At 38.1% G+C, this 15,454-nt stretch overlaps 1 protein-coding gene across 2 annotated transcripts in view; it reads right to left on the reverse strand.

Annotated features, from left to right (window-relative positions):
- Positions 1-12,316: 12,316 nt before the first annotated feature.
- The window catches only part of ARHGAP28 (Rho GTPase activating protein 28), a 155,689-nt gene continuing 152,551 nt past the window's right edge, over positions 12,317-15,454 (reverse strand). For both annotated transcript variants that reach the window (XM_004683749.2, XM_012725914.1), the window contains 2 exons: positions 14,429-14,493; positions 12,317-12,493 (listed from right to left, as the gene is read on the reverse strand). In XM_004683749.2, coding sequence (XP_004683806.2) covers positions 12,399-12,493; positions 14,429-14,493 — 160 coding nt within the window. In that variant the 3' untranslated portion in view covers positions 12,317-12,398. The remainder of the gene's footprint in view (positions 12,494-14,428; positions 14,494-15,454) is intronic.

Consider the following 15,454-nt stretch of genomic DNA (forward strand, 5'->3'; position numbering starts at 1 on the left):
GTAGAATTCATTCCTTCTCCCATGGACTGTAGAATGGACAATGTGTTAGCAGACATGAAAATCGTATTAGCCTCCTGGGCATCTCCATCAGAGCTCCTAGGTGACCAGGTGCATTATCAATGAGCAGTAATACTCTGAAAGGACTTTTTTCAACAGTGAGTTTAAAATATTAAACCGTATTATAAACAAATGTGCTGTGATCCAAGCTTTCTTGTCCCCGTTTTAGAGCACAGCAGAGTAGATTTAGCACAATTCTTAAGGGCCCAACTATTTCCAGAATGTAAATGAATATTGGCCTCAACTTAAAACCACCAGCTATGTTAACCCCTAACAAGAGTCAGCTTGTTCTTTGAGGCTTTGAAGCCAGGTTTGACTTCTCATTACCTAGGAAAGTCTTGGATCACACTGTTTTCCAATAAAAGGCTCTTTTGTGTACACCACCTAGCTAGATGATCTAGATGACTTGTTTCACATTCTACATCCACACTCGTTGCTTCACTTTACACTTTTGTGTTATGGACATGGCTTCTTGCCTTAAACCTCATGAGTCAACTTCTGTTAGCTAAAGCTTCTTTGCAGCTTCATCACTCCTCTCAGCTTTCATAGGACTGATGAGAATTAGGAACTTGTTCAGACTAGGCTTTTGTTTAAAGGGAATGTTGCAGCTGCTTTTAATGATTTCTACCACTCAAACTTTTTCCATATCACTAGTCAGGGCATTGCTTTCTTATCATTTGTGTGTATTCTGGAGTAGTCCTTGTAATTTGCTCCAAGAACCCCTCCTTTGTATTCTCATTTTGCCTTACTAGTTGGAAAGCACCTAGCTTTTGGCCTACCTCTTTCAACTTGCCTTCCTCGTTAAGCTTATTTTTTTCCTGATTGGGTTTTAGAGTGAGAGATTTGCAACTCTTCCTCTTCCTTTTGGTTAAATACTTAGAGACCACTTTAGGGTTACTAATTGGCCTAATTTCAACGTTGTTGTCTCTCAAGCAATAGGGAAGCCTGAGAAGAGGGAGCCTCCGGTGGGTGAGGGGCTGGTTGGTAGGGGACTTGGAAAATACCATGTTTGCCTCTTCTCTGGGTAGCTTGTGATACCCCCAAACAATGACAGTAGTAACATCAGGGATCACTGATAACAGATCACCATAGTAGATATAATAATAATGAAAATGATCTAGATATTGTGAGAATACCGTGACAAAGAGATATAAGGTTATCACTTGCTGTTGGAAAAATGGCACCAACAGATTTGCTTGCCAAGGATGCCACAGAGCTTCACTTGTAAAATATGTCATATCTGTACATAGAACTACCAATCTGAATATGCTATTTACTGTCATTTTTTTTTTTTAGAGAAATAGATGTTAATGTTAGTTTTACAGTTTTCAGGGGAGCCTTCTGCCAAATGAAACTACCTGGGGTAACAAATGTACTTTTCCGTTAAGAAGTTATCAGGATATCTGAGAAGACATACAATCTGAACACAGGACTCCTTGGTGATTGTCAAGTCTTTGGAACGATGCTCTAGTCTCAATGCTGTCCTTGATTTCAGTCTGTCATACCTCAGCATGTTAACCCTGGATCACAGCAGAATCTTCACCTATTTCATGTTTCCTGAAGAGCTTTTCAGTTAGTGCCCAAGTTTAGAGATGCCTCTCTCACAACTCGCATTACTTTGTCCACAGACTACTGTAGAAATGATACGGGAACCTTGTTTAAAATCACTGAGTTCAGGCCTGGTGATGACCTGAGCCTTCAATTCTCTGTAGGCAGATTTTACTTACTTCAATAATTATCCTTGGTAGAGATTAATGACAATTTATTCGGAAGTAGCTATGAATTTGTTGTAGCTGACACAGACTGAATACTTCTTTTTTTTAAATATTTATTTATGCATACAGATTGGGGGACAGGTCAGAGGTTCAGGGGTGGTGAGAGAATTCACCACAGACACAGAGGGGAGCAGAACAGGCAGATCAATGAAATACACTGCTGAGGGGAACAGCAGGCCAGACAGGAGAGGTCTGCTGTGCCATGTGGGTCACCTCTGGGACAGAGGATTCATCTCCCACTGATGCGGCTATGGTTTGCTTGCAGTGCCTTAAACTATTGTGCCACCAGGGAGGACCAGACAGAAGAATTCTTATGTTAGGTAAGACTTCATGTCTCTAGGCAGAATGGAGAATTAGTTGACTGCATCAGTGGCTTTACAGAAACTTTCAAGCACATAGGCATGCCATTACTTCATAAGACAATGCTGTATCTGTGGTATAGAACTCTCAGTGTGGGGTGTTTAGAAATAGCATAAAGTGGAGGCTTCTAAAAAAATGTTGTTTGGCCTGATGTCTTCTGCCGATTTATTTTTGTCATTTTATCTTACGTAGGTGTTTCTCACTGGAGATGGACAGGCTATTATCCCCAGCAGAGGAGGCAGACACCATATCTCCTCTATAGAGGAATCCATGAAGGGTCCAGTGTACAGGACACAATCCCCACAGGTTAGTGTGGCCCGCCTGAGTACCCAACCCCCCAAAACTCCCCCCTCCCCCCACCCAGATCCAGAAGTGTGGTTTTCTCTTGTGATCCAGGTGAACACCAGCGTTTCCCTGTTGTTCACTACAGGAGTTGTCTTAGGGATGTCATCCTTTACTAGATGGAAAGCCAAAGGCGTGGCTAGCAGCTTCGCATAGAGTAAAATGTAGGTGAATATAAGATGGGGTCACTTTCAATTTTTCCCTACTTTTGGCCCTTTTTAAAAGTAGAAATACTGACTTTTTTTTTTGTCAAGAAACATCTGAGAGCAATTTCTCCTTGGTGGGCACTGAAGCCTGTTCAGGTGGCTTAAGCTAGCTGACTCTGTTGACCAGCTAGCACCAACTTCCTATGGAGACCACATTGAATGTAGAGTCACTCTGGAAGGAGATTGTTCTTTGTATGTTTTTGTAGTGGCTCCATTATTTCCTGATGGTTATAAGACATCTGGAAAGTGACATTACTCAAGTAGGAAAATACCTAAAGAATTGCTAGGAGCAATACCCTAAAGCTCCTAGCCAGCTATCAGATGTAATGTAAACTTTATGTTGCTTAGTATCTCCAGCTCAGGTCAGATCGGGATCTTTTTGTCTGTTCAAGTTTCCTTCCCACTTTAAACTATTTAAAGTTAGTCATAGTAATCCCCCCTTAAATAATGTCATGACTTCAGATTCCTTTAGAGGAACTTTGCCCAAGATGATGCTTCCATCTGGAACCTGGGGAAGACTGAAGGGTAAAGCCCTCTTACTCCTTTTCACATGTCTCTGAGAAACTGATTAGCCTCCAAAAGTCATCTCCATTGTCACTATCATGCAGTGTTCACCATAACCTGGCACCTTTAATCCTAACAACTGACACAAAACACACAAAACACAATGTGAACTCAGGGTGGTTCCCTTTCAAATCAGCTTTGTGGTCATTAGGTAGAGGAATCCTGGGCTGTCTGAATGTTCTGAAGGAGCACATAAAATATTTTTGTTTGTTTGTTTGTTTAAAGGTTTACTTATGCATACAAGAACTGGGGTATAGACCAGAGGTGCTGGGGGTGAGAGGACTCACCAGAGACAGTGGGCAGCAGAGCAGGCGGATCTACTGAAATACACTGCTGAGGGGAGCAGCAGGCAGATCAGGAGAGGTCTGCTGTGCCATGTGGGTCAGCTCCTTGGCCTGGGAATGACCCTGGTTGTGTTATGACCTTGGTTGTGTTGTAGTGACTGCAGGTAGCTTCACAGTCTTTCCAGAAATTGTTCCAATGGAATCTGCCATTTTGCACAAGAGATATTCTTGAGTGACCTTTTGACAGTCTTAGTGTTTCCCTCATCATAATTTTCTGCTGTACTTTTCTCAGGCATTGGCAGTGGGCAAAGCGTGGTTCTCTCCCAGGGTCCCCTATGGGAATTGAGGGTGCCACCACCATATCGTGGAGCCCAAGCACAGATCCTAGGCCTGTTTTTTACAGCTTTGTTGAGGTATAATTGGCATATAGTAAATATCACATATTTCAATCCTGTATTTTATGCGTTTTAGCATATACATTCCTGCAACAATCCCCACACTCAATGAAATGAATATATTCCTTCTCCCCAAAAAATTTCTTCATGACTTTTGGAAACTTTCCTTTCCAAACTCCCTGAAACATTGAAGACACACTTTCATAAGATAAAGCTGCTTTATCCATGCAAGTCTGTTATAATCTTGGCTCCAAAACAAGGATAGGAAATTAAAAGACAGTTACGAATTATATCTTTGGACCTAGCTATGAAAATTCTTAAAATACTGGTTAATTGCATTGCTCAGTTATGGGAAAACCATGACCAATAACAATTGAGTTCCTTTTTCATTTCCCCATGTGTTATATTTTTCCACTTAGTCTTTATACATTTTTCTAGTTTTTCATCCAATTGCCCTGTAGCTTCAAGTTTAGTTGATACTGGCATTACAATGCAGGTTGTCTATTTTTTTCAGAAGCTTCTGAAGAGGAAATGTGTCCTTCATGAAGAAAGGATGGTAATAGGTGGCAATCACCTACATTACCAAATGAAAGGAGCAGAGGAATTGAAGAAGTTGTGTTCAATTACAAATTTATGTTTTTAATTTTTGCATAATAGAAGTAGGCTGTAGGCCAGATATGTGTGTGTGTGTGTGTGTGTGTGTGTGTAAAGATTCACCAAAAACAGAGTGAGAACATAACAGGTGGGTTAATACACTGGGAATAGCAGTGAGGCAGGAGAGGTCCCCTGCTCCATTTGTGGATTGGCTCCCACCTGGGGGTTCAAATACAGGCTATTGTGATAAACCTGAGGTCACCAAAGAGGCTGTTACAAATTTCTTAGGACCTTCTATTTATCAATTCTTTGAATAGGCCTATAGAAATACCACTGAAGAGCCAGGTGTAACTTCATTTTATATCAATGCTCCTGAAAACAAAGACTGATTCTTTGACAAGGAAGATAGTGCCCAAGTAAGTCTTCTATAGGAAAGCATTAATGTTTCATTTAATCTGTCTATACAGCAGTTGCTAACATGATTAGTGATATTTAAGGATAATTCCTAACTAACCACTTACCAGCAAATATCAAGTGCTAACTTAGTCCTTGGACTAGATGCTAAGTTTAAAAAGGGAGATGCATATGTGCATCTATAGGCACTAGACAATCAAGAGCTCAGTTGTAGTGAATGGAGTAGAAAGGCTTGAGAAGGCTTTAAGATGGTAAGTAGGCTCTGGAGGATGTATACTGGCAGCACACTCATCCTCATAGGCTAATAGCCCAATTTACAAGTTACTGCACTTTGGTAAATGGGACTGTTGGTGATAGTGAGACAGAGAAGTAAAAGAAATTTGTGAGTTGGTAGGATAAGAGTTGCCCCAAGTAGGGCCCTTTCTGGTGGTGCAACAGGTAAGGATGCAACACTGCAAGCTGCTGCAGCTGCTTTAGTGCGAGTTTGATCCCTGGCCTTAGAGGTGACCCATATGGCATAAAAGACCTCCCCTGACCCACTCATTGCTCCCCTCAGCAGTGTACTTCATCCACCAGGTCTGTTGTGCTCCCCACACTGTTGCTGGTGAAGCCTCTCACCACTCCTGCACCTCTGGCCTGTACCCCAGCTCTGTATGCATAAATAAATAAATAAATAAATAAATAAATAAATAAATAAATAAATAAATAAATAAATAGATAGATAAATAAATAAATAAATAAATAGATAGATAGATAGATAAATAAATAAATAAATAAATAAATAATCTTTTTTTTTTTTTTAAAAAGAGTTGCCTCAAGTATTCTTTGAACAGGGGGGCTAAATCAGGGGCTGGTGACCCCTGGCCAAACAATTTGACTCCTCATATTGACTATAAGTTACAAAACTAGCAGAAAACATTAAATTTTGACTAATCATCATCTCAGTTTCCTGGAGGGAGAAGGCCAATAATGTAATGGAATAACTTGTCTGGTCTGTGCTTAGCCAAGCAGATCCCAACCCAAAACAAGTTATGATGCTCTTCTCTGGCCAGCCTCTTGGACCTACCTTTAAATATCTCTTCCTAACTCCCTGAGGAGAACTAAGCTAAATTCTCACTTCTGGCATTTGTTCTCTCATGCAAAAATATCTAAGCCTGGTCTGACTCAACTACACTTTGCTCTCTGGTGAATTCTTTCTCCAGAGGGCAAAGAACCCACTCTTGGGGTTTAAGCCTGTGACGTGGGTTGGGTGATGTGAGAATGTAACAGATTTTAGCTTCCCAGATGAAACACAGGGGCCCTGGTACAGAGCAACCACCAAATGTAAAGTTAGGTACACAAAGTTACATCAAGCCCACTTCTGATCGATTACTTTTATAGGAGGTAACCACTTTTCTGGTGTCTAGCACTATAAAACTAAATTAGTTTTTCCTGCTGTTGCATGTCAGAAAGCCAGTCATTTGCACAAATGGCAAGTATATTGCCCCCAAATAACAATTCTGGCACCTCACTTGAGCTGGCCTTTTTCTAATGAGTTATACAAAGACAGTTGATCATAAATGAGCAGACTGTCATGTTCATGTTCCTGGTGTTTTTCATGTTTAGTCCCCAGAATTTGTTGTTGACCCCTTGGTTACCTTCAGCCACGTACATTCTGACTTCCTGAGTCTGGTTAGTTTCGGATGGTGCCAATGTGCAACATTTCCTCAGGCATCACTGGGGCAGGAGTCTCAGTTCAAAACACAAGTCTTAACTCAAAGAAAACAGATCACTTAATCAACACGGTTTTTGTGGGCAGCCTCTGATTCCTAGGCCAGGTGGATTGCGCTGTCCTGTCCTTAGCTCCTATCAGGCAGGTGAGGCCACAGAGCACCTGCCTCACTGGGGCTCTCACCTACACTTGAGGGCCCTGAAAATCTGCCCACCCCCAAAGCAGGCAACAAAGGTAGGGGGAGAGGGACTTGCCAGCCCAGGGCTGTTGTCTGAGTTGCAGGAATCCTGGTAACAATGAAAAGTGACAGAATATAGTTGTTCAGAAGGTCAAGCCAGAGGTACATGGGTCTATCTGTGTTCTTTCATGGCTGGGTTGTTATTGTGCTTTCAAACTTGATCACCCTCACAGTTTCCTGTGGGTTGTGACAACAAAGTGGTTTGAAGAATGAGGGACATTAAGCATTTGATTTGAAGAACTATACAATTTTCACTGAGTTTTTTTCTTTAATGTGGGTAGAATAGATTTTGGTGTAAATATTTAAATATTCAGTTTGATACTTGCTAAGTTTGGAATGTTGAAAAAGGGACATTTTCGCTAAACTGGGTAAAAATTATGCTTTATTCTCACTTGATGTATGATTACACTATGTAAACATTTCTATAATCTTGAGGATAAAGATATGGGATCCTTTAAAAATTAATTGAATGGGTCCTCCATGGTGGTGCAACGGGTTAGGATGCAGCACTGCAAGCTAGCAGCAGCAGCTTCAGTGCGAGTTCAATCCCCGGCCCTGGAGGTGATGCACATTGTGAGGCAGACCTCTCCTGACCTGCCCGCTGCTCCCTCAGCAGTGTACTTCGTTGATCTGCCGGTTCTGCTTCCTACTCTGACTCTGATGAAGCCTCTCACTGCTCCTGCACCTCAGGTCTGGACCCCAACTCTGTCTGCATAAATAAGTAAATCTGTTAAAAAAATTAATTGAATGTACGTAAGAGGGCTGGTGAAGCAATCATTGTACCAGCTTACTGTTCCATGGAAAAAGCTGATCATTCGTATACTAGTTGTATATTTGTATGTTAAGTGGACCGAACACCTGTCTTGAGTGGAAGGACCATAAATAAAGTATAAACATAACCTTTTTTCTATCTTTCTGAAAATTGACCTTCATAAAATTTCTTGATCTTTTATTCCCTGAGAACCAACTTCTTAATAACAGAACAGCTTATGATGTATCCCTATACTTTTTAACAAGATTTTTGTAATCTTTTTCTCCTGAAGCAGAAAAACTTTTCCTCAATTTGATGGATACTGCAATATATCCATATGAGTTTCTGTCTCTAATAGCAAGGACGAGCAAAGTGAATAACTTCTCAAACTCACCCCTCTTATGAATTGCTGAGGAAGACTTCAACCTCAGAGAAACACCTGGTCCTGCCTTTCTTCTTCATGAACGCTTTGAAATTGTTGTATAAGGATATTACAGGCTTCCAACAGATGAACAAGTTACTACTACAGGGTGGTGTTATCAAAGGGGTTCTTAAACTTTGTAAAATACTACCCTTCTTTAAGTTGAGGTGACTTAGAATGCCATGCAGACCTTCTAGGATTCCTTGCAAACTTTTTGGTTTAGAACTCTTTTTTTCAACTTTTGCAAAATGGTGTGGGGGTGATGTGACTTACTAAATTGCAATGGATGATGCTTTTATGTTCAGTACATCTTGTACTTATTGTCTGCATCACTAACGCGTGCAACTTGAATCAGTGCATTGCTGAATCAAGAGTTGAATGGCTAGAGGTTATGGAATGGTAAATTGGAACAATTGTGGATTGCTTTTTAGAACTGGATTGCATTGAAACTATTTCCTAGACACCTGTAATTTAAATCTCTCTGATAAATTGCTTCTCTAAACAAGAGGCTGTGGCACTGATTTATGAAACTAGAAGTTTTGCTTTTTGTCAAATATCTTTTCTGTAGCTATTGAAAAGATTTTTTTTTAAGCTCATGTTAAAAACCTGCCTAAAGTACCATTCAAACAAATTTAGGAAATAGTTTATGCTTATTCAATCTGTCCCCTACACATAACCACCTATCATTATTATAGTGCCATGTGACTTTTGCAAAAGACTACCATCTGGCTAGGAAGCAACAGACTGTGCTCAGATAAAAAGCTAACTTGTAAGCTCCTGTGTTTTAACCAGAACCATGGTGCTCAGAGACTAGCTGAATATTAACTCTTGTTACAAAATATTTAGTTTTTTTCTCTTTATTTTTATAGATAAAATGCAACATACATATTATACTTAACAACGGAAGCTGATGAAACAAAAGAATATTAAATTGTGAGAGGGTCGACAACATACAGGTTTGGCCTTTCAAGTGATAGATGATTTCTCAGTCAAATCACATCGTTTTATTAAAGTTGGAAAATGTAAGAAAAAATATTTTAAAATTAAGGTGTGTGTACAATTGTTGAAAATGTTTGAAACATTTATCCATGTCATATTATTTTTTATTAAGTGACATATTTATGGAAACAATTGAAAATACAGTCAATAGTAATTATTCAACTTAGTAATGAATATATATATAATATATATACATATTCAAACCTGTAATACATTTGTGAATAAGAAGGTGAAATATGTCTGATAGTAAAAAGAACATTTTAATCTCATGTTACTTTTAAGTCAAGTGCAGTATGGGGAAAACAGCTACAAATGCCTAAAGGAAGAGATGAATACTAACTCCTACACTTGAAAACCTACATCTAACACAGCAATACAAGGAGAAAGAGACACAAATTCTCTGAGTATACCACAGGTTGTAGTATTTTTGGTTTCAAAGCTTTTGCTAAAAATATTTTACATCATTAAATGTATATTATTAAATATACATTGAATGCTAACTGAAGTGACTTAAATAAAAAGACTCAGGGGCAGTTTGTAACAAAAATTGTTAAAGTCCATTAATTTTTCCCAAGAAAGGCAAGTGAGGTAGTTTACACGGTATATACATTGTAGACAAATTAATATTCCAGTATGCTCTTAAGATCACTGACTCCAAGAATCATTATCACTAAGAGCTGCTTAACAAAGGGATCTTCTTTTGCAGTATGGAGGAAATGAGTCTGCTCTCGGGTTGTTTTCTGAGTAAGTGTTCCTCAAACGCTAACTTTCTCTAACATTTTCCTGGATAGTATTTTCCTAACTGTTCACCAAGAGCACTAAGGATGAGCTGACAGGAGGAAACCATCAAGAACAGAATTCAGAAGTCCAGTATCTGACTCTCTTTTGCTTGCAAATGTAATTTTAATTGTGTAATTTTGTTTGTTTCTTAAGAATAAAAGGCCCTCTTTATACAAAAATTAGTCATTGTGTCTACTGGATATTCTGTTCCAATCAGTTAGCCTCATGAACAAGAATGAAAGTTATATATAGTTATATCAGCATGACATGGCATTTCGTATTAGTTTTTGGAAAGTGGTCATGCTTGAATACACTGAAGTCATTAAGGTTATTGATTTAGCTAAAGCTTTGACATCTAAAACCACACAAAAGTGGGTAAGGAATCCACACAGTCCTTTACCTGTCATCTATTAAGCATTAAAAACAAAAAACAAACAAACAAAAAAACTGAAAACACGTGGAATAAAGCTTAAAACTGTTAGAACTTATATATAGGTTCTTGTGTTTTAAGTTAAAAAGAAATGGAAATTGGCAAAAAAAAATTGAATGAACAGACCTGTGAATTTTCTATATAAAGCTTATGTAGTCATACAATGGTAGAAACTACAATGAGAAAAAGCTGTCACTGTTTTTCACATGTACATAGAAGTGAAAAGTGGCTAATTTGAATAATATTTCCATGTGTGTAGGCAAAAATCACTGCCATCTTATGTATTGGAATTTAGCAACCCAAAAAGGAAAATGCTTATTCCTGCTGCTTGAATTGCAAAAACAATAATATTTTTGCAGAATTTTGAAATTGATTACCGAATCTCATGTGTCATCAATTAGTCATATACTGAAAACTGATGAAAAGAAAAATAACAAATAAAACCCTATAGAAAATATGTTTATATTCTAATGGGCTTTCAGGCAAAGAAAATAAAAATTGTCACATTAAATGAATATTTGCATATTCTATAAAATATAACAAAATGACCAGAAATGCAATTATCTATGTTGGCTATAAGTAATGTTCTTATAAACATCAAGGTATAATATCGTATATAAAAGATTTCTCCAATAATGGGTTTAATAATTGCATTGTGTTAAGACTTGCTAAGCAGACAAAAAGTTTTCTGCTGTTGTGATTTATTTTGTCTACTGCTTGAATTATGAGTCATTTGGGTGTTAAATCTCATTAAAACTGAAATAAATTCATCAAACTCTCTATCTATGAGTTCTAATCCAAAGTACATGTATGGGATAAATGAGATGTCTGTTCCCATTTGTATCTAACCCTAAAAGGACTGTACCTGCAGTCTCCAGATGAAAGGCAGTATTCTGTAACCCTAAAGCATATCATGGAGAACTGCATGTTCTGGCCAATTGCAGGTTTGCAAAATGGCTTTGCAGGATCTTGAATAGGGAGCTGGATTTCTGCTAACCAAACAGGCATCTGCTTTTATAGCCTGAAGCTAATTCACAAAGCTTGGCTATATCTATGATTGATGAACAGAAGCAAAATCTGCTTTTATAACATATAAAATCTGGATATAGCAATATTTTCCAGTACTCTTGGATAAAGAGTATGTGGATAAAGCCAGTTCTGTATTTTAAAACTGAGGTTAGAGAAGTAACAATCTACAGTTGTGAAGTATAAAAAAATGATATGTTTCATCAGGAAAGGAAATCTGTGCCTGGCACATGGGAAACTATTCATAAGCACCATAATCATGATGAGAAAATAGAGGTTCTGGGACTGCTGGACCAAAAAGAAAGTTATGAGAGCCAAAGACAGCCTTTGTCAAACTAAATTTCGTTATGCTCATATAAGAATAAGCTTTATAAATGTCAACTTACAAATGTCAGCTTCCAAGAGTCCAAGATAGAACAATGTTCATTTGCCCAGAATACTGATAGACGTGGTACGGCACAGTACGACATACATACAGAACAGTGCTCATTAAACAAAAGTTCCTCTTCCTTCAATTCAGGAGCAAATCAGAGCATAAATATTATAACTTTTTGAAAACTGATTTCCTTCGGAAAGTAGATCTGAATTGTTTTTCAGAGAAGAAATGTTTTCTGCCATTTTTGCTCAAAAAGGTCAATATATATGTATAACATAAGTAAGTAAAAAGGGTCTTCCACTTCTTGTGTCTGGTAGCACTTGTTACATAGAAGTGTTTCTTTATCTTCAGGCTTGGATCAAGTTTATTTCTGCTGTGAATTCCAAGTAATAGAAATCATTGTAGATCTATATTCTAGACTGATCTTTCTTCTGGGAAGATCAAGTCTTCCCTTCACCCTTATCAAGGCACTGTCAGGAGAAAGCATCAGCTCAAATGGTCAACCAGCTCGGCTTCCACAGCTTGCGTTGACAATGCCAGAGGTCCCCACTTGGATGAAGAACATCAAGAGGGTTATGAAGGGAAGAAACACGTCAAAAGCAGTCTTCTTTTCCTCTACCAAATGGAGGATCTTCTTGACATAAATGCATGACATCTGCCATCATGACAGTTATTTCAAAAATTGGGTTGGGGTTTAATCACCCATTCTGCTTGAGGATTTACATGATATACATCCAATATATATGCATCTGGATCCAAGCAATGTTGTCCTAAAAGGAGGAGAAAATTAGAGAACATTTGAAGAGTGCCCACTTCTGTGCATGTGTGTATGTATGTGTTTATAAGTTCAAAATGGCCAAGAGTTCTTTCAGCCAAAATGAAGTAGAAACATTTTAAACTCTCTCAGGAATGCATGCAGATCCCTGTTCCCTTCTTCCTTCCTCCAGCCCTGCCTCCTTCCTGCTTCTTTTCTCTCTGTGAAGGACTTCAAATACAGTCTATGTGAAATTATAGGAAAAAAATAACCAGGAATTCCAACCACAGGAAAATTGCTCTCTATACTTAACCACATGAATTAGAAAAAAAATATGGCAAACACTTGTTTTGGGTCTAAACTGATCATTTACAAAATAATACATGTTCTCTAATGATGTTAGTTGACCAGGACTAGAGAACATTTAAACAGTCATTTCATTTCTTTACTGTGGGTGCAATGCCCATAGGCAAGAAATCAAGAAACGATAACAAAAAGGTCATTCTGTGGGGCAAAGACATGAAAATCACAATGTTTGTTGTCTTTGAGTGTATATCAAGGTCTCATAACTACCGAGGTTTAATTGCTTCTTTTATTCATTCATTTATCACATATCTATTGAGTTATTCTAGGGGCTGGCCTCTAGCACATTAGTCAAAATGCCTTGCTCTCTTGGGTACCTTCGAAAGTGGTAAAAGGAACTAGGAAATAAGTGAGTATAATATAAAACAAGTCTGCTGGTGATAACATTAAGAACAACAAAGAGAGGATATGATCCAGGAAGATCTCACTGAGAAGTTGATTCAGTTGCAAAGACCTAAAGGAGATGAGGAAATGAGACATGACCAACTGAAGGACAAAAGTCATAACAATGCAAAGGCCACCAGGCAAAATGTGCCAAGTGACTGGAAAGACAAGGTTGGTGTCTGTGGGGGCAGTGTGGATGTAAATTTGAGCAGCATCAGCATACATGTGTATTTAAAGTCACGAAGAGGATTAAGTTCACCAAGGAAGTTAGGTGTAGACAGAGAGGAGTTACAAGGACTAAACCGTGTAATTCTACAACGTAAAGAATTTGAAAGGCAAACGAGAACAGGCAAAAGATACTTAGAAGGAGCAACCAGTGAAGTGAGTGGAAAGCCAGAGGCTTAGGTTGCCCTCGAAACCAGGAGAAGAAAGCATTTTGTAAAGGAGGGAAAGTTCAACACAGGCAGTTAAAGACAGACTGAATGACAGAATTTCACAACATAAGAGTCCTCTGGTGACCATGATAAGAGCAATTTTGGTGAAGTGTTGAGGAGAAAAGCTTGACTGGAGTGGTTTCAAGAGAGGACAAGAGGAAGAAATTGCAACATAGACAACTGACTCAAGGACTTTTTGCTGTAAAGTGGAACAGAGGAATGAGGGGAGACTTGCAGGGGTCAATGGAGAGTTTTGTAAAGATAGAGAAATTACCAAAATTGTTTATGTAGACAGAAATTATGCAATTGAAAGGGGAAAAAGCTGATGATTCAGGAGAGAATGGGGAGCAACTGGAGCAAAATCAGATTAGGCACGAGGGGAAGGAGGCACTGGTATTTCACTCATCAAGAAGATAAGGAACAAAGGGATTTTCTTTTTATTTCTTATTTTATCTGCCTCAGGGAAATTGGAAGAATGAACTTTGGCTGAAAGTGAAAAATAGAGAAGTTAAACATTGGATATTATGATTCCGAAAAGCTCTTGATGTTCTCTTCTTTGTTTTTCAAGAGTTTCCAGAGTTTCCAACTTTGAGTAGTATTTAAAAGACCCCCAAAGTCTACCCCATACCAGTGAAAATACTCAAACTTATATTCTCAAAAGTCAGATGTTAAATTTATATCTAAGAAACACATACAATATACTTTTATAATAATAGCAATATGTTTCTTTTAGAGTAGTCTGAACTTAGGGGAAAATAAAGAATGCTTACCTATATTTCCTCCAATCTCATATAATCTTTGGTTCTGAATTTTAATGCACTCCAGTGAACCATGACTGAAAAAGGGAAAAAGCAATAAGGTTTTAACCCTTCATCATGATCATCATGATCTAAGCTAATGCGGTAGATTAAATAAACATGACAGCAAAGCATTTTGTCTTAAGTGAAATATACTCTACCAATCATTATTGTGACTGAAGTTATAATAAAGACAGTTTCTTTCTTCCCTGCTGGACACAGTAAAGCACCTGAGGTTCAGAGAGTAGGGGGCTATTTCAAACCAAGGACTTTATAGTGTGCTTAAATAGCACAAAGTCCATTCTAAGTACAACTGTGGATTCCATTTTAGGCTGGAAAATGTTCCTGAAACATCAAACTGGCCAAGGACCAGCTGGATGTTTACTATGACCTTATCATTGGTCACATTACTTTCAGTTCAAAAGAAGACAGGTTTCATTTCATATTTGCCAAAAATTTAATGTGATTCTCGCCTCAGTCCATGTCACATTTCTAAGCTTGCCTACTGCTTTGCAAATTGTCCAATGTTGATTTCATTGCTTGTCTTTGCCATGTAATAAAATCACATCAGAGAAAATAATTGCTGAATTTACTTTCTCACCCCAGACTAGACTGCCATTGTAGAAGAATTTAGAGAAAGACAATTGCTGACCTCTACTGTACTTCAGTAATGGCTTTGAGTTGGGTTAATTCAAAATCATTCAGTTCTCTACTGTGAGGAATAGGGCTATGTATCCTTTTGTTGTTTAATTAAACTTTCTATGGTAGGTTTTCAAGTAGTTGTAAAAAAAAAAAAAGTATAGACAGATACTCTGTAATATTTAGCTATATTTTCCCATACTAGTATCTTGCAAAATTTAGTGGAATATCATAACAAGAATGATGACATTGATTCAGTCAAAAGAGAGGTTTCCATCACCATAAAAATCCCTCATTTCACTTACATAGTCACACTCACCTCCATCTTGTTGCCCACCCCTTCCCTAATTCTTTTTTTTT

This window comes from Condylura cristata, unplaced genomic scaffold, assembly GCF_000260355.1.
Source record: "Condylura cristata isolate star-nosed mole 26May11 unplaced genomic scaffold, ConCri1.0 scaffold00016, whole genome shotgun sequence".
Taxonomy (NCBI): domain Eukaryota; kingdom Metazoa; phylum Chordata; class Mammalia; order Eulipotyphla; family Talpidae; genus Condylura; species Condylura cristata.